The following is an 18447-nucleotide window of genomic DNA, read 5'->3' on the forward strand; positions in this document are numbered from 1 at the left end:
CCGGTCATAAAAAAAAGTTACTTAATATTTTAAAATCTAAAAAAAACATCTGAAAGATTATGAAATTTACTATAATATAAGTCTATATGTTATTTTTGGTCAAAAAATGGCTTCTACACCCCCCCCCCCCCCCTATGGCCTTAATCTGTTTAAAACAGCACAAAACTTTTTTAATTAATTTATTTTTTTGATAAGACCAATATATTTTGAAAACAGAAATATGTTCAACTCAAATTAAATATAAAGTTTTAGTGTGTATATTTCTAATTTTTATAAATTTGTTGGCCTTATTAATGGTTGCTAGAATAGTTCTAAAAATAATAAAACTATGTTGTAATACTTATGATTACTTTGCAGATTTTTATAGTAAATAGAACATGGACTTCCAGCATAGAGCGGGAGGTAAAACAGGCACTGGAGGTGTGGCATCTGCCTCTGATGCCAACAGGGACAGAAGAGAGCGTCTCAGACAGTTGGCCCTTGAAACCATTGATTTGAATAAGGTTTGTTTGAACTTTTAACTTAACTTTACTAGTTTTAAATATTTCAAATGTATAAAGCAATGATATTAATCTAAATGATATAAATTTTTTTGAATGTAAAAACTAATAGTTTTTTTTAAATTAAATTTACAATGAGTATATTCAAAAATTTTAACAGGATCCGTATTTCATGAAAAACCATCTTGGAACATATGAATGTAAGCTTTGTCTCACTCTTCACAATAATGAGGTTTGTTTTTATTATGAATGTATTTCTAATAAATTTTAAGAACATTTTAGTCCCAATACATTCAACCCAGTACGGCTCTTAACCCTAACTATTCTAACTAAAATTATTTGAAAGTAAGTATGATTAAGTAAATCTTAAAAAAAAAAAAACTGTCTCTTTGTATAAACTTAGTTGGTACTATTGTTTAATTTAAGACTAGAATTAAAAAATACATAACCAACAAAAATAGTTTTTGAAAAGAGTCAGTTTATTTTTTTTTTTAATAATAATTATTATTTTTAGGTTTGTTGATTTAATATCTTTATAGCTTTTTAAAACAAGTTTGCCACTCACTCAGGATAACTTAGGCTAGTTTAAAATTTTTATATAAACCAAGTTTTATTTTGGCAAACCTCAGGCTAATTTTGACATTTTTTCTAAATTTCAGGCTACTTTTTTTTGAATTTAGAGCATTAAAAAATTGTTGCCATTTTTTTATTACTTAAGTTATTTAAGCTTACTGTACATTTTCAAGTTTTAGCTCATATATTTTTTTAAATGTTCTTATAATAAAATGAGGACAACTCAGCTAGTTTTAGTCACTCATGCTGGCTTATGTCTAAAATATTGGCAACCCTTTTAAAAACAAAATGTTTTTTGTTCCCAGATCATGCAAACTTTTGAAACAAGGTTGTCTTTACAAAAAGTATATTTAAAAACATTAGCTGCTGTGTGATCCTTAAATTAGCTTGTTTTATTAATAATTTTGTATCTGGCGTCTATAAATTATTTAAACTAGTTAATTAAACATTATAATAAGAATCATGATAATTCAAAACTATTTTAGACTTATTTCGTTAATTATATGAGATCAGTTTCATAAATATCAATTGCCTAAAGTCTTTTTAAACTAGTTTATTAAATATAAAAATTAACATAGTAATAGAATAGTATAATGTTATTAGCTATTAAAAGATTTAATTCCTTTATATATTTTTTAATTATTTGTATATATTTTTTTGGATTTTTAAAACTAATTCATTAATCTTTTTAGTGGTATATGTATTCACTATAAACATTTACTTGTAAGTGAAAAAGCAAGCTCTAAGATTTTATTTAACAATAAAAAAACTAGGTTTTATTTTTTTTTTAAAAACAAAAGTATAACTTTATGATAACAACTTGCTTAAGGTATAAATTATTATAATGTTAACTAAAATACTAAGTTATAAAACTATGAAAGAACACTTAAATATAAGTAACAACAAACTTGTGAAAACTATAAACAATTACAAACCGAATTTTTAAATGTATGCAGAGTTTTTATCAAAAATTGAGAAAATTTTGCAATAAAAGTCACGTATAACTGAAAATAAGCTAATTGTTTTTTACTATTTAATTGTTCAGGGTTGCTACTAATTTTGCTTAGTATGAAATATGACTAATAAAACTTTTTTTATCTTCTACTATTTTTTATAAGTTTTCTTAACTTAAAGTCATTTTACTGTTAAAAGCTGGTTTTGTAACGATAAGTTAAACTTTATATTTAGTTTTGTTCCTTTTTTTTGAACAAAAAAAACTAAAACTTCATTTACTTTTTTTGGACTAAAACTCTAGATTTTTTGGATACTGCTACTCGTTTTTTTTTGCTTATAAATTAAGACTGTATTTTTTTTACTTTGAAAAGGAGCTTAATCTATAAGTATTTATAATCTACATAAAAAATTTCTTGAATTACAAAAATATGGTAGAATTATGTTTTTATATTTTATAGTACTTTTGGTGATAACATATGGGTTTAACTTTTAAAATATCGACCTTTTTAGAGAAACTTAAACTAATCTATGTCACAGGGACTAGTTATTTTCATCATAGTTAAAACTTTGTTATAGATTTTTGTAGCTTTAGTTTCACAAATCCACCAAATCATTTAAATTTTTATTTGATAAAATATTTAGTTTGAATAATCAGATTTATTTTATGTACGATCTTACACAAGTTTAAACAAGATCATTTTCAGGTTATTTAAATGAGGATAAACGGTAAAAAATATAAAACTCTTATAAAAGAAACTATACAGCTTAAACTATTTATTTTGAAATTTAAGTTTTAAATTAGTAAATTTGGACACAATCATAAAATAAGTTATGTGAATTATTTTAAACATTAAGTATTAAAATACAAACTTTAGGGCAGCTACTTGGCGCACACCCAAGGCAAGAAGCATCAGTCGAATTTGGCGAAACGAGCCGCTAGGGACGCTCAAGAGCAGCCCGTGCAACCTGCGCCGCTCAAACCGGTTGTTGAAGTGAAAAAGTTCGTCAAAATTGGAAGACCCGGTTACAAAGGTTACTTTTACTTATATTATCGACATCAACATAATTGAAATAGAAGTAGCAAAATCTTTATATTAATTTAAACATTAATAGTTTATTAAATATTTCAAATTATGAACAATAGTTCATACACATTAAAAAAAAAAGATTTATCCAATTTTCTTTGTGAAATTTCATTACTGTCTTGTCCATTTGTACATACTTCCTGATGCAGGTAATCCATGTTCTTGTGTGCCTTAAGTATAATTTCTGCTTAAGTAAAACAGGTAAGTATTATGGGTAGCTGTCTAATTTTCACGAGGGTACAAAATTGCACGAATATAAAATTGCAAGAAGACACTTTTGGACGAGCAGACAATTTTGCACGGACTATTTTTTATTTTATTTTTTTATTAATTTTGTTGTTTTTTTTTTTAATTTTCTTTTTCTTTTTTTATTATTACTTGTATCCCAACCCTTACCCTCAGTTAGTAAGTTATTTTATTTTTTATGATTTTTTTATTTTAAATTTTTTTAATTTTTTTTTTACTATAACTGTTACCCCTAACCCTTACCATCGGTCAGTAAGTTATTTTTGTTTTTTTTTTGGTTAATTAAAAAAAAATTTGTTTATTTTTATTTACTCTCGATCATAAATGTAACTCGTGCAAAATTGACCCTTGGTGCAAAATCGTCTCGTGCAATTTTGTTCCCTCGTTGCAATTTTTTTCTCGTGCATTTTAGTTCCGTCGTGCAATTTAGTAACCTCGTGCAATTTTATCTTTGTGCAATTTAGACCCGTTCCCAAGTATTATATAGCTGCTCACCACTATTAATATATGATACTGGTTTCCTTTATCAACAATAGCATAAATTCTCCTACTATTTTATTAGCAGCAGCTATTTTTAAAACAGAATTCATTGGCATGTTACTTTAGAATCGGGTATGATCTTGGAATAATAAAAATTAATTAAATCTTTGCTAAGGATAATTTATCACATTTTTTTATCAAATAAACTTCGAACTAAATAAAGTGCAATCCATTATCTTTAGATTTTTGTAAAAACTTTATTTACGTAGCATACTACAGTAGTTAATCTGTGTTGCATTCTTCTATTTCCTAAGATTGGATACATAGAGGCTGCATATAAAATATTTTTACCTTAATGTTGAATTGAGTTCGTTAACAGTATATTTGATAAATACTTACAAAAGAATTAAAATACCGAAGTCAGTTTAGTTATATTTTAAGGGTGAAAAATAATAGTGAATATAAATTTTATTAATTCTATTAACGTTAGGTTGATTCCTTTAAAATTTGTAAAGAAAGTACATTTTTCTTAATCATGTTAGTATTGGGTATCATTATCAAATATCTTTTCATATTTAAATTCATTCTCTTTTTTAACCTATTACCTATAATAGTATAAAAACAAATTGTACTATACACATGTTCAGCTATGACTTAATTGCTTGCAATGAAGCTTGTTTTGAAAAGCAGAACCATTAAAAACGAAGCTTTGATAAGCTGACTAAGTTGTTTTTAAAACTTACTCATTTTCTTTTGTCATTTTAGGAGCTTGACCATCCAAGTGTATAAACCCATAGCATTTACAATGGCTGTATATAAAAAAATCTTAGATTATGGCAACTGTTTATGACAATATAGATAAAATTTTGAAAGTGATACTTCGTGCAAAAACGACTCTTTGTTTATTAGGGTCACCAAAAATTACAAATTTCTTGAAATTGAAAAACAAACAACACTTTAAAGTGCAGTACAATATCCATTCAAAATATTTATAGCTTCTCAAACCACCTGGAAATTTTAAGTTTAAAATAGTACTATTAATTTGTAGACTAAAAGATTCCAGAAAACCAACCAAATTTCCATAAAAACATTTTGCCACCGTAATTTGTTTTGAATTAAAAAAAGCTCCAAGTACTCGAAAATCTAAATTTTATTATTTCAACCACTGATTTCATGCGTACCAAATTGATTAAAATAAAGTTACACACATTGATTCAAAATAGACTAAAAAGCCAAATTGTCCCAACTTATTATAAAAAAAATCATAATTGCAAAAAATAGTCAACATTTATTGAAAATATGCTTACACATAAGTATAAATCAATTAAAAAATTTTGAAAAGTTTAAAATTTTTAAACATTTTAAACAAGTTTTTAAATTATTAGAAAACCATTAGAAAAAGTCTGTAACATCTTTAATTTTTATCAACATGAGTATTTTTCACATAAAAAAAAATCTTATTTTTCAAGAGTGTAACGAAATACTTGAAATAAAATGTCACAGTGACGAAGCAGCGGGTGGCGGAGACGAAGCAGCAGTCCCTGTTGTTTCAAGTGGATTACCCGGAGATAGTGGACGGGACCACTCCCAGGCACAGGTTCATGTCGGCGTACGAGCAGCGGGTGGAACCCCCGGACCGAAAGTGGCAGTACCTCTTGTTCGCAGCGGAACCTTACGAGACCATCTCGTTCAAGGTGCCCAGCAGGGAAATTGACAAGGACAAGGGAAAGTTCTGGACTTACTGGAACCCGCAGACCAAACAGGTAGTTGAACGTTGAATATTTTTTATGAAGTTGCTATGAGACTATCAAGTAGGATGTTTGTTGTCCAATGTTTTAAATTGAAATTGTAAGTTTTTGTTGTAAGATTTACATCACATATAAAACTTTAGATTTAAATAGATCACGGAAAGCAATTAAAATTTTTTTAGACTTGTTAAAAACTCAGGTATAGATACTTACGATACTTTTTTAGTTAAAAATTACTTGAATATTAACTTTTCTTTAAAATAAAAGTTTAATTAGCAATAAGGCTCCTAGTAAACTAAGAGCGATTTTACAATTGTAGTTAGCGTAGTTGTTCTAAATAAAATTTAAATACTTTCGACGGGTATAACAAAGTAATAACTTTTATAAATTTGTATTAATTTAAATCTATCAATCAGTTTGTGCTAATTAAATTACTTTGTGACCTCAACCTTTTTTTTTGGTAAATTTTTAATATATTGTTTTTCTGTATTTCTTTTAATTTGAGATTAACTTTTTCAGGGTAATAAAAGAATACAACTTATATTTAAACCAAGTAATATTGAAACAAAACGTCAATTTTTTTTTCCACAGTTTTTCCTGCAGTTCCACTTCAAAGTGGAGCAGCGACCCCCACCCATGCATTCCACCCAAGCCAGCTTCCCCCAGTTGCCAAGCAACCAGCCCCAGCAGCATGACGACAACGACCCGTTGCCGCCGGGAGTGGCGCCCCAATTTCAAAACAGGCCGCCCCACTTTCCGCCGCCGCGACCTCCGATGCAGGGGATGCCCCCGCCGCCCCCCATGATGAGACCGCCCCAGATGGGCGGAAGTTTCGGGGGTTTCGGAGGCCCTCCTCCCCCTCCCATGATGGGCGCCCCACCCCCGCCACAGGGTGGTTTCCCGGCTCCCCCGCCCCCATCCAACTTCTGAGTGGGGAGAAAAAAAATTGTGAATAGTTTCTCCTAACATGTTAAATGGATTTAAGTTTCGGTCTTTTTTGTTTAAATACTAGTATTTAGTGAATTTTTTCATGTAAATTTTTTATTATGTATATGTAAATTTATTTTATATCTTGTTTGTAAAAAGTTTCTAATAAACTAACATTTCCTAAATTATGATTTTAGTCTTATAGTATTTTTTTATTTTTGAAAAACATTTTAACTTCTCTTTTAAGTGGTCTACTCTACTAGATCCAAATGATCAACCGAATCCGGCCGGATTCTAATTTGAAAAATATTCAGGTCCATTAGATTACTGATAAAAAATATTTATTTTAGCTTTCCAGAGGTCTGCACCTGCTTTGAAAAATTGTAAGTAAAAATTTATATATAATAAAGAATGAACTTCACCGCACGATCAACAACAACAGCATCTCAACTTTGTTGATGACGGCTGAAATAAATACTGGCTTAAACTGATAAAACGAGCGTGGAGAGTAAAATCTCACATTAAGCTGACAATGTCTAAGACGTTGGGCTGTGAAGATTTGCCTGCGTCAATTTTTTGGACTTAACCCACAAACGGTCGCTTCAGTGCTTCGTACTAAAGCCCGCTTGGTTAGATCACAACAGCGGTTTCTCGCGACCATTCCTGCCTGATGAGTCCTAATTAGGACGAAACCGGTCGTAGGATTGTCTCGGATGCTGTTGTTGGTGATCGTGCGGTGAAGTTCATTGTTTATATTCGACGGCATAAAACATCTCAACTTGTTGACGATGGCCGAAATAAATACTGGCTAAGTAAAAATTTGAAACTTACACTGTTTGAAACTAGATATATCAAAAAAAAATTGAGAAATTCGTAGAATCCGGCTGGATCCAAATTTTTGGTTCCGCCTGGATATAAGTTTTATGGATCCGGTAGATCACTAATTTTAATCATACTTAATGTCATTTTTAATTAAACTTAATATTGACGATTACATGAAAGCTCAAAAGGTCAGTTAAATAAAAAAAGTATATTAGTTTTTGAGATGTTGTCACTTATACAAATATTTTTTCATGGGCCACGTTTTTAAAGTTTCTCGGAAATCAATAACTACCAAAAATTTATCTCCCATTTTTAAACAATCGATCTCAGATTTTCAGGACACATTTTCTGGCATTTTCATAAAAATATCCTACAGTAGCGATATCACAGGTTTTTTTGATTTATTGGTAGAAAAAATAGATTTTTAATGGAATGTTTTTTTTTGCTTTAAAACTTGGCCTTTTTTCAAAAAAAATTTGAACTCTTGGAATTTCACCCTTAAGTCTCACAAATATAATTCTTAATATGAAAAACGGTAAAATCAGCTGATCTGACAGAAATTTAGGTTATTTTGTAATTCTTTAATTACGCAATAAATTCATTTAACTGATTAAAAAAATTCAAATCAACCTTATAGATAAGACCAGTCAAAGTAAGAGACTACCATAGATCTTTTATTGGAGGGGAAAGCAAAACAATAAATAAAAAAAAAAAAAACACAAAAACTTATCTCCTTTTTTACTACTTAAGCTACTAACCTAAAAATTTTAGGAAGTGTTCTTAGCATAAATTGATACAATTTTACTTGACATAATTCGAAAACATAAAAGATAGAAATATGGAAAAAGTTATAAAGTTAACTGAAAATAAAATATGTACTACAAAAAAAAAAGGTTTTCTACATAATCTTAGAATTCTATACACATAATGAAAAACATGGTATACATTCGCTTAAAAATGAAGGAAAATTTTGACTTTAGTCTAATAGTTTCTTTTTAACTGTTTTTGCACCTTTCATAAGGGATACTTAACTTTTCCTATTTTCTTAAAGAAAAGAACATTTTTATTTATATTTCTTGTCGATTGCGAAAAATGAAATATTTCAATTAAATTTAAATAGGGTTTTACTAAAAAACAAAATGAATAAACTTATAAATAAAGCTTTTACTTTCATAACATGAATACTAAGCAAAAATATAAAATACTTAAAACCAGTTAGATATCGCAAGTATCCAAAAATATTTTTTTACTTTTAAGTACATATTTATATTACATACGTAGCAAATATATTTTTTAAGAATATCTATTTCCGAATTAAGATGTATTGAAACTAATATTTTGAAATTTTCTTTTACATTAAGTTAGCCTAATTCTTTATATTACTTTATGATTTTAATTTAAATACTCAAAACTGAGGGATTTTTTAATTTTACAATGTTAATATGCAGCAACCCAAAAAGACGACGCCGAGCTTTGTTTTATAACTTTCATATTACTTAATTATCTTTATTCTAAATGAATAGTTTTGGTTAGTGTTCTTCAATTCACACTTACATGTGCTCAGTAGGATGTTAACTGATTTGATTTTAAACACTAGTTTCAGTATAATTTAATTTTTATTAGATTTGTTTACTAAAAAGTAACTATTCAACATACAAAATTAAGCGTTGGCTAATAAAGATCCTAGCGATACAAGTTTACTGAAATATATAACAAATTAAACAGTATTCTTTATTACACTAACACATGTTTTTTTTGTGATAACGGGTTGACACTCTTTAATTGATCTCTGTAAAATAATAAATACTGTAAGGAAAGAATATAAGTTAAAGTAGGTATGTATAAAGGTATATTTATGTTTTTATAAAAGAAAAACTATAGACTATTGTAGATTATTAATTCATATGTTTTTTTAATAAACACATCAATAAAAAGTACTGATTTTACTTAAAAAAGCTACGTGCAAAAGTGATATTCCTTGCTTAAAAATTCCTATGCTGAGTGACGCTCTCTTTTCTATAATGTCACTTTGTGTTAAAATGTATTATAATTATATACTTGACAGCTTTACTTAAGTATTTTTATAAAAGACCTTAAGTCATAAAGAGTCTTACTTTATTTTTCAATTAAAGGTATTTACAGCTTTACAAAACTTAAAATAGCATGTAAGATGTAAGGGATCAATTTTCGATCAAAAAATTTACATAAAAACTATGTTTGTTTTAAACATTCTGTATAAACTAAAAAATAGTTCTGCTTGAAAAATATTTACTGATCTTTGTAGAAGTGGCACAAACTTTTTTTTTTGTTAAAATACCTATAAACAAGTTTTAAATTGTACCAATAAATTGTTTATTGAACGACAAAATAAAGAGCGCTCAAGATATTTGGTCCTAGGACCTGGTGAACGAAAAACCTTTTGGTTATCGAGTCGTACACCACTTAAATACCATTTAAGGTCATCTTCAGGACTTACTAAGCTACAATTTATGTTTATAGATTAGTAGTTAGTACACAACTATATTTTTTTACATCAGAGAAATCTAGATTTTGTTGAAGGTTTTAAGTTCTGAAACCAAAACAATTAAAAAAAAAATAATTGTTATAAAAATTACTTTTGTATCGTACCATTGCATCGTAAATATGCCAATGTATATTATTGTTATCTTTCAATATGTGAAAACGACACCATTTTGTTAAGCTTGTGATTTAAATATATCTTTATTGTAAACTATATGGCAAACTTGAAATAACTATTTTTTGAAATATAATTTTAGGATTAATCTTAACATATTTAAATTGGTCTTAATATCAACTTAAGATCATTGTGATGCTTGTTTAAGTCTGTAAATCCCTGTGTAATATTTTTAATAGAATATTGATTCATCAGGCTCCGACTAAAAAGAAAAAAATGTTATGAGTATACATGGTATATATTGTAAAGAATTTTTTGTAATTAAATACTTATGCTTTATTAAAGATTAATTAAAATTTTATTTTACTTCAAAAAACGCTTTTTGTTATTTATTGACAATTTAAACAGAAAATTCGCTTTAAATTTATGCCTTTTCTTAAACACTTGATAAATTTTCAGGTACTTGTGTAAATTAATTATTTTCTAATGTACATAGTACTTTTTTAGTTTTTATAATTAAAAGTATTTTTAAACGGTGCTACAGCATCTTGTATACCTGTCAATTGACTAAAATTAAAAGACTTAGATACGATATTAAACAAATAAAACCCAACTTATAAACTATACTTAATATATCTATCAAAGAATTACATAAATGCTTTTAGAATACTATATTGCTGATCGGGTTTAGAAAGAATATATCTATAAACTGGGAACGGGTCTAAACTGCACGAAGATACTTTTGCACATAGTAAAAAAAAAACAGAAAAAATAACTAAAAAATACATTAACAAAAAAGGTGTAACAGTATTAGTAAAAAATTTAAAAGTTACCGACCGAGGGTAAGGGGTAACAATGAAAGAAAAATTCAACTCGTGCAAAAATGTTTTCGTGCAATCTTTTGCCCTCATGTAATTTTGTCACATCCAGAAATTTTGACAGCTACCCCTATAAACTAGTATCTATGTAAAAATTTAATTTAGTTGAGAAATAAACAGCTATACACAATTTATCGCATTCATGACTTGAACAGAAATAAAATACGCTAAGACATCTTTCCACGGTTCCTTACGCTAAATACCGATGAAAAATGAGCTTTTCTATAATTACATACTGTCTACACCGTCTATCCTAATAAAAATTGATCGCGGGCCGCCATATTAAGAAAAAATCGATTGGGGGCAGCATTTGTTTAAAAAAATCTAGTAATCGGTAGAAAATTATTATTTATGATCAAAAATATGATAAATTAAGCAATATTAGAGCACTAACAAAGAGTATTTATTTATTTAAGAGCCCAATTGTATGTTTTTATTACAAAAATTGTAATTTATATTGTTTTTAAAATGTATACCTTTGGCTGAAATGTAGCACATGGACCGCAGATTTTGACTTTGAGGGCCGCATTTGCCGATTTTAAGGTCTAATACTTCGATAAATACTTTCATAGATCTTATCCCCAAGTCACAAAAAACTAAGCTCTTATGTTTATATAAGGTAATATGTTTAAATAATCATGAAAAGAAAACTAACGTAAAGAAATAACTATTTAATATGTTTGACGCAATTTTTTGATTTTAGTTCACATATAAGAAGTAGAATATTATAATACATACCGCAAGATCTTTAGAAAAAACTGGTGATTACCTCGGCAAATTTTTTCCCGCCAAGTAAAAATTTTGGCCCGCGTTTGGTTTTCAAGTTTGAAATAATTAACGCATTCAAAGCAAGTTCAGGCACTCATGCTTATAAATTATGTGTAAAATTTGTAAAAGTTCATTTGTATAAAAAAAGCAATTTTTGTAACTAACCAAAACTTTCTCAAATTGTTTCACACACACTACACAGCGATACTACTAAACTAATCTTGTTTAAAATGTATAGTAAAAATAATTTGGTTTATATATAGTAGTTCACAAATATTTTTATTTTAACATAATTAAGAATCCTAATGTATGGTGACTTTTAAATTATAAAAAACTTGTCATCATTATAATGTTACTATATATAAAAAACTTGTTGAAAGAATTTTAAAATTGTTTACTTACATACTAAAATAGTTCAAAAATTTTAAATGCAATTAAATTAAGGGAAATTCACAAGTAATTAAAATACTTTGAGATAGTTTAAAGCGACCTCACAAAAATTTGTAATAAATTTACAACTATGACTTTCACAATTAATATCAAGCTCTTTTCTAGTTACTAAGAATAATATATCTCATAGATAAAATGTTTAGTAATAGATCTAAATCAAAAGTCACACATAAAATATTACTATTTTTAAAAACCCCTGCATACTTTTTTAAGTAATGTACCTTTACATTTGTTAAATGTAATAAAAATGTTCGTGTTTTAATTTTTAGCAATTGTTATTTTCACTTTTTAATTTTCACAATATTTTTAATTCAGGTCTCAACTACAAACAACAAAAATAAAACTACTAAGTAAAATTTCAGTTTTGTTCATCTTTTTTTTCTTTACAAATCAAATGATATTAATTTCTTGAAATTGATCATTATTAATAATCTTATCTCTATTCACTAACTATTATTAACTAAATCATAAAACATAAACATTGATCATATTAATTTTAATTAACTAATGCATGATCAAATTATTTAGTTTGTCGTACAAGCAAAAATGACTAATATTTAATTGGTTTTGTAACTATTTACTTGTTCTAAAACATTTAACTAAAAACCTATGCACTACTAACTAGTTTGCCTATACCACAAAACATGTTATTCATTGAAAATAAACCCAAATTTATAACTATTTATAACTTTGTTTGTAATTTACACCACAAAGAAGCAATTCAATTAAATCCAAAATAATACTTAAACATATATAATCAACGAATTATAAAACAGTTAATGAAAATTTATTCATAATGAAAATAAACAGTAGTTAACATTAGCACAATTATTATCTAGAAACGTAGTAGTATAAAGACTTAACAGATAGTAAAGAAATAAATTAAATCAGCTTGTAGTGTTTTTCTGTGCATAATTTAAACACTGCTTTTCTATATGTAACAACAAAAACAAAATCTCAGTTAAAACTTATTTTGAATGTAAAAAAAAGTATTAAAAAATGTTAGGCCGAATATACATAAAAAACCTTCATTAGTAACAAGTTTGTAGCACATTGTTTTCATCGCAGCCAGTACCTCACTGCGATTCCAACCAGTATGCTGACAACAACCCCGTTGACAAGGTAGTATTTCCATGGAAACGACGGGTTTTTGCTCTCCTTCATCTTCTCCCGCACCTCTTCGATCTTCTTTCTCATCTCCTCTTCTCTCTCCCGCATCTTCGTCCTCTTCTTTGGCGGGCTATCGTTGTCTTTGGACTTGAGCTTGTTTTTGGTGGGCAGTTCAATTTTTACTTTTGGTTTTTTTGGGTCCATGACCACCAGCTCGTCTTGCAGCGCTCTTTTGTTTGCCGAGTGCTGCTCCCCCGCTTCTGACTGAATTTTTGCCGAAGGTTTAATGGAATTTTGTGAGCAGTTGTCTCGGTAGTAGTCTTGATACTGGCATATGGCGCTGAAACTAAACCTCAGCTGCTCTGGAGTCTGTATCAACCCCATCCTGAACTTTCTCATTTCCAGCAATTGCTCGCACACGTCAACATCACCGTTTTTCTGAAGGTACTGAGAGCAGATGTCCACCAGCACAAACGTGCCCGTACGCCCAATCCCAGCACTACAGTGTACAACCGCTGGTCCAACACTGCAGTCAGTTTTGCTGTTCAACAGGCCACTTTCTTGAACGGTGACCAGGAAGTCCAGAAAGGCATCCGGGCATCTTGGCACTCCAAAATCAGGCCAAGCGGTGAAATGAAACTGTAAAACTACTCGATAGTCAGTGTCATCAGATATTTTTGAAAGCTTTAAATGCCTGACAACGTAACAGTTGTTTGATTCCTCTTTCAGAAAAGTTACCTTCAGGTCAACTGAGTGAAAAACCATGACATGGTCTTCATCACCAGGCCAGTACTTGCTGCATTTGATGTGGCCCTTTTCAATGACTTTGTTCAACATGACCACCGCTTTCGAGTTCTGCTCCCACACCATTTGCCAGAAGTGGCAGGAGGTGCTGTCAAGCGGGCCCTGAGACAAGATGTACTGCCTTGGCTCCATGTCAAGAAAAGAAGCGTTGATGTAATCATTGTCCCCCGACTTCAACTTCACCCTGCAGTGGTCAAAGGGCGCAACATCGGCGTATCTGTTCCTTTCAATGTTGACCTGCTTCTGAGAAACTGTGCAATCGTAATCATACTGACTTGCCAGGCTCACTATCATTTTGAACTGGCGCAACCAGCTGCCGTCATTTTCTATTTGCTCAAACTGCTGCAAAACTGATGTCATTTTTATATCTGAAAAAATAATTAACATTTGTTGAAAAAAACTGTTATGTTTTAAACTTGCCCAAATTTTAAAAGTTTTGCTTATATAAAAATCAATTGTATGTGCAAAATATTTATCAAGCTTGAAACTCTTTCTACACTAAAAACATTTATTGCAAAAAGTTAGATAAGATGCAAACATTAGGTGCCCATGTGCCAGAGCTGAATCATTACGTTATTGCTAATAAAAAACTAATGCAAAACAAATAAAGTTATATTAATTTATAACAAACATTTCTAGATGGGCTTTAAACTAGGCTTTCAGTTAGCAATTATGTTTGCAGGGTTACCACACCTTGAAGGAAACTAAGGATATTTTGAAATTCTATAAAATCTCAGGATGATTCAGGGTTATTCAGGATATTTTGATTTGTTTTTAATTCAGGATGACTCAGACAGGGTTGCCACATATCAAGCTGAAAAAAATTCCTGACTTTTCTAAGTCTAATTGTTTATTAAAATTGATTCAAAAATACTTAACAAATGACTTATAAAATAAACAAAAATAATAAAACATTTTTAATTATTCCAAAAACTCAATTAGACCCTGAAACAAAAGATGGATTGCAAAAAAAAAAATAATAAAGTTAGCAAAGCATAGTTTTTAGTGATGATGAACTTTCTTAACAAAATGATTGTTATATAATATCAAACTTCCTGAAATTTCCTGATTTTTTTTGAAAACAATGATTTTTTCAGATTTCATCTTTTTTTCCTGTTTTTTCTGACTTTGTGGCAACCCTGCTCAGGGCAGTTTTGAATAATATCAGGACATATTTTTTTCTGGATCTATAATGAGATTTAGTTGATAAAACTTCAATATTTTGTAATTTTATATACCCAATTTTGTTCAAGAACATGATTTTATTGATTTTTAGATTCTTATCTAAATTTTTTTTGCCTTGCTGTTAGCTCTTCACTATTTTTAGAAATACTATAGAAGTTTTTGTTATAAATCTAAAATTCATATTTACCATGATTTAAGTTTATTTTAAAGAGAAACCGTTTAGAGTCATAACAGTTTAACTATGCATTAAAAAGTTTTAATATACTTTTTATAATTTTAGTATTTAAATAGTTTAGTAAAATTATATTGTTTTTTACATCTTATTTCATTGACAAAGTTGAATATTAAACTTATTTTCAAACTTTTTTTCAGTAAAAAAAAATGAGTATGGACTTATGATGCCTAATCTTCAAAAACTGTTTTTCTCTTAGTGAACACCTAATGAAGAAGCATACTCATACAACCTTTCTTTAACTATTAAGATGCAATATGATCATGAGAGGCCAGAGGCATTTTTTTGTTAATGATTTGAAAAAAACTCAGGACAACTTGGGCAGTTTTTTAACTTAAAGAGTGGCAACTCTTTGTTTGTTAATGAAATAGGGGTTAAAGCAATTTTTCTCATATTGATCTTCTTATTAAAATTTAAAACTTATTTATAAGTTGCTTTTTACAGAATTGCTACACTTTGAGTCAAAGAAACTATCTTGAGTGATTAAAAGCTATCCAGAGTCATTTTGAGTCTTTTTCAAATCATTAACAGAAAAAAATTTGACTCTGGCCCCCCAAGGATTTTTAAAAAAACTTCATAAGTTTTTCTGAATTTCTTTCAGCTTTTTTAAAAGTTAGAGAATAAAATTAAACTTCAGGTAAAAACTGTCTTGAATAGTTTAAAAATATTAAAAACATACTGAAATGCTTTTTTAATGTGTCTACAATAAATAAATTATATATGATACAAAAAATTAATGTATATAATATAAATAAAAACAAATTGTACAGTAATCTTCTTTTATTGTACCAACATATGTTTCTGTGTGACAAATAACACACTTCAACTGGGTTGTTAATGGAAAGAAAACATATGTTGGTACAATAAAGGAAGATTGCTGTACAATTTGTTTTTATTTATATTCCAGTGAAGTTACTTCACTGTGATCTTTTGTTAGCAAACGATTAAACCTATATTTTGAACAGTGTATTTAATATATTTTTGTATATAATCAAAAATTTTATATTTAATTTGTAAAAGTTCCTAAAATCCCAGGTATTTCTAGTTTTTTTTTTCCTAAATTGGTTTTTTGGCAATCGTGATATACGCTTCTACATTTGATGTTTACTTAAGTATTTTTGAAGATTCAATATTTTGAAGTGTAAATTAAATTTAAAAATATAAAATAAAGTTTGTGAATATTTCAAAGTAATTATGGTAGTTAAATCTATATACAAATATATATTTAATATAAAATTTATTAATGTTTTGTTTACTTAAACTTTTGTGCTTTTTATTGTTTTGGTTTAATATAAAATTAAATCGTTATATATACTAAATTCAGATAAAATTCTTAAACAAAATAGGTTATATAAACTTACAAAATACTAAAACTAAATCTCATTCAAGATCTAAAACTCTTAAAACTTTTGTTTATTGTTTTGAAAAAAATTTTCTTGAGTCAGCCTGAGTATAAAAAAATCATAATATTATGAGTTACCTTGATATTCATATAAATATAATAGTATCCTGAGTTATAATATTAGTGCAAGAAATATTATCTTATAACTTAAGATGAATTGAACACTTAAGTAAGGGTATTTTTTTTGTTTCATTAGTTTGTGCATTCCTTAAAAAACCTATTAGGGGTGGTGTCCAAAATGCACAAAGGTTCACTTTTGCACAGATAAAAACTTTATTTATTTTTCTTTTTTTAATCACTGTTACCCCTAGCTCTTGTTGGTAATTTTTTTTTTATTATTAGTAATATTTTTTTACTAATTCTATTTAACCGTCACTTTTTAACTTTTTTAAATTGATAAATATCCAGTTCTTTAACAAAATTGGTTATAAACTAACAAATATAGAAAATAAATCAACTAAATCTCATTTAAAATCTAGAAAAAATATGTCCTGAGACTATTAAAAACCTAAAGCTATCCTGAGTTTTTCATGAAAAAAACAAAACTATCCTTATTCAGCCTGAGTTTAAAAAAAAGTATCAAAATTTCTTGAGCTGTTCTAAGTCTCATCTTAAGATCTTGAAAAACTTCAAAATTAAATGAGTTATACTGACTGTAAGGCAAACCTGTCATGTTTTCCCTTTAAAAATAGTGTTGAAAACAAAAAAATCATTGTATACTTTGGAACATAACTTACCAGTAATATACAATAAGATATACAAAACAAACAAATTCAATAAAATTAAACTTATTTCGAGCAGTTATCCAGGATCCCCCTTGGGATAAATTAGCTAATACATTATGGGTTATATCAGATTTAAAATGATTCCTGTATTCAAAAATAAATTATTGTACCTCATGTATGTTGATGATATTTTTGTGTTAGTCATAAGTGATAAAGTTATGGATGAATTTTTCAATATTTTTTAAAATGCTAGTAAATCTATCAGTTTCAAAATGAAACAAAACAGATAATGAATTTGCAATTTTAGATGTATAAGTTAATCAAGAGGAAAATAGATTTGTATTGGTGTATAGAAATAAAACCTGCTGTTGTAAAGCAGGCTGTATCAGATTGACACTAAGACATCTAAGGAAAAGGATAAAAGACCATGTCCCAAAGAGTGTAGACATTTTTTTATTTGTCAGAAAAGAATGATGATATACCGGTCAAAGTTTTAAATGCATCTAAACATTAATCCATTGCAGGACATTAGGTAAATAACTCAACATGTGCAAACAGTTATATTCTCAATATATTTAAAATAATTAAAACTTGTGGTAGCATTTTAGATTTAATTAAACTATAAGCTATTTGTACTTTATTAGGGAAACCTGTTTTATGGAAGAAAAAAGATTTTGATGATACTGTTTCTTTATATTTGTTATACTTTAAAAGGTGTGTTAATGTCATTAAATTAAGGGCATTGGGGGGGTTTAACACTTTTTTCAAAATTTTATATTCTTTTATATAGTTTTTACTAAGCTACAAGATGCTTTTTACAAATTATAAAAATTCAAAATAGTTTATGAGATATAGACCGTCTAAGTTGGAAGCAACAATAGAATCCTTATTGGATGCACAAACTAAAACAGCAAAAATAGACT

The 18447-nt window shown here is 28.1% G+C and overlaps 2 protein-coding genes across 2 annotated transcripts; one reads left to right on the forward strand and one right to left on the reverse strand.

The window, feature by feature from the left end:
* The first annotated feature begins 361 nt into the window (after positions 1 to 361).
* Positions 362 to 6690, forward strand: LOC145842076 (splicing factor 3A subunit 2-like). The gene is made up of 5 exons (XM_082949450.1): positions 362 to 503; positions 661 to 732; positions 2903 to 3059; positions 5342 to 5601; positions 6178 to 6690. Exons 1-5 carry the CDS (start codon positions 378 to 380, stop codon positions 6514 to 6516), a joined length of 954 nt encoding a protein of 317 aa, XP_082805576.1. The 5' UTR covers positions 362 to 377; the 3' UTR covers positions 6517 to 6690.
* Positions 6691 to 12837: 6147 nt separating this feature from the next.
* LOC145841973 (tyrosine-protein phosphatase non-receptor type 1-like) lies at positions 12838 to 14341 on the reverse strand. Its single transcript, XM_082949293.1, has one exon. The coding sequence runs from the start codon at positions 14338 to 14340 to the stop codon at positions 13126 to 13128; it is 1215 nt and encodes a 404-aa protein (XP_082805419.1). The 5' UTR covers position 14341; the 3' UTR covers positions 12838 to 13125.
* Between the last annotated feature and the right edge of the window lie 4106 nt (positions 14342 to 18447).

Source organism: Thalia democratica, chromosome 8 (assembly GCF_965202585.1).
Source record: "Thalia democratica chromosome 8, ktThaDemo2.hap1.1, whole genome shotgun sequence".
Taxonomy (NCBI): Eukaryota; Metazoa; Chordata; class Thaliacea; order Salpida; family Salpidae; genus Thalia; species Thalia democratica.

What these genes read in the sequence shown, in the direction of transcription:
- LOC145842076 (XM_082949450.1), top strand. Translation starts at nt 378, where the DNA reads ATGGACTTCCAGCATAGAGCGGGAGGTAAAACAGGCACTGGAGGTGTG. An exon ending in AAACCATTGATTTGAATAAG is followed by an intron (nt 504 to 660) that starts GTTTGTTTGAAC and finishes AAATTTTAACAG; the next exon opens with GATCCGTATTTCATGAAAAA. An exon ending in TGGAAGACCCGGTTACAAAG is followed by an intron (nt 3,060 to 5,341) that starts GTTACTTTTACT and finishes AAAATGTCACAG; the next exon opens with TGACGAAGCAGCGGGTGGCG.
- LOC145841973 (XM_082949293.1), bottom strand. Translation starts at nt 14,340, where the DNA reads ATGACATCAGTTTTGCAGCAGTTTGAGCAAATAGAAAATGACGGCAGC.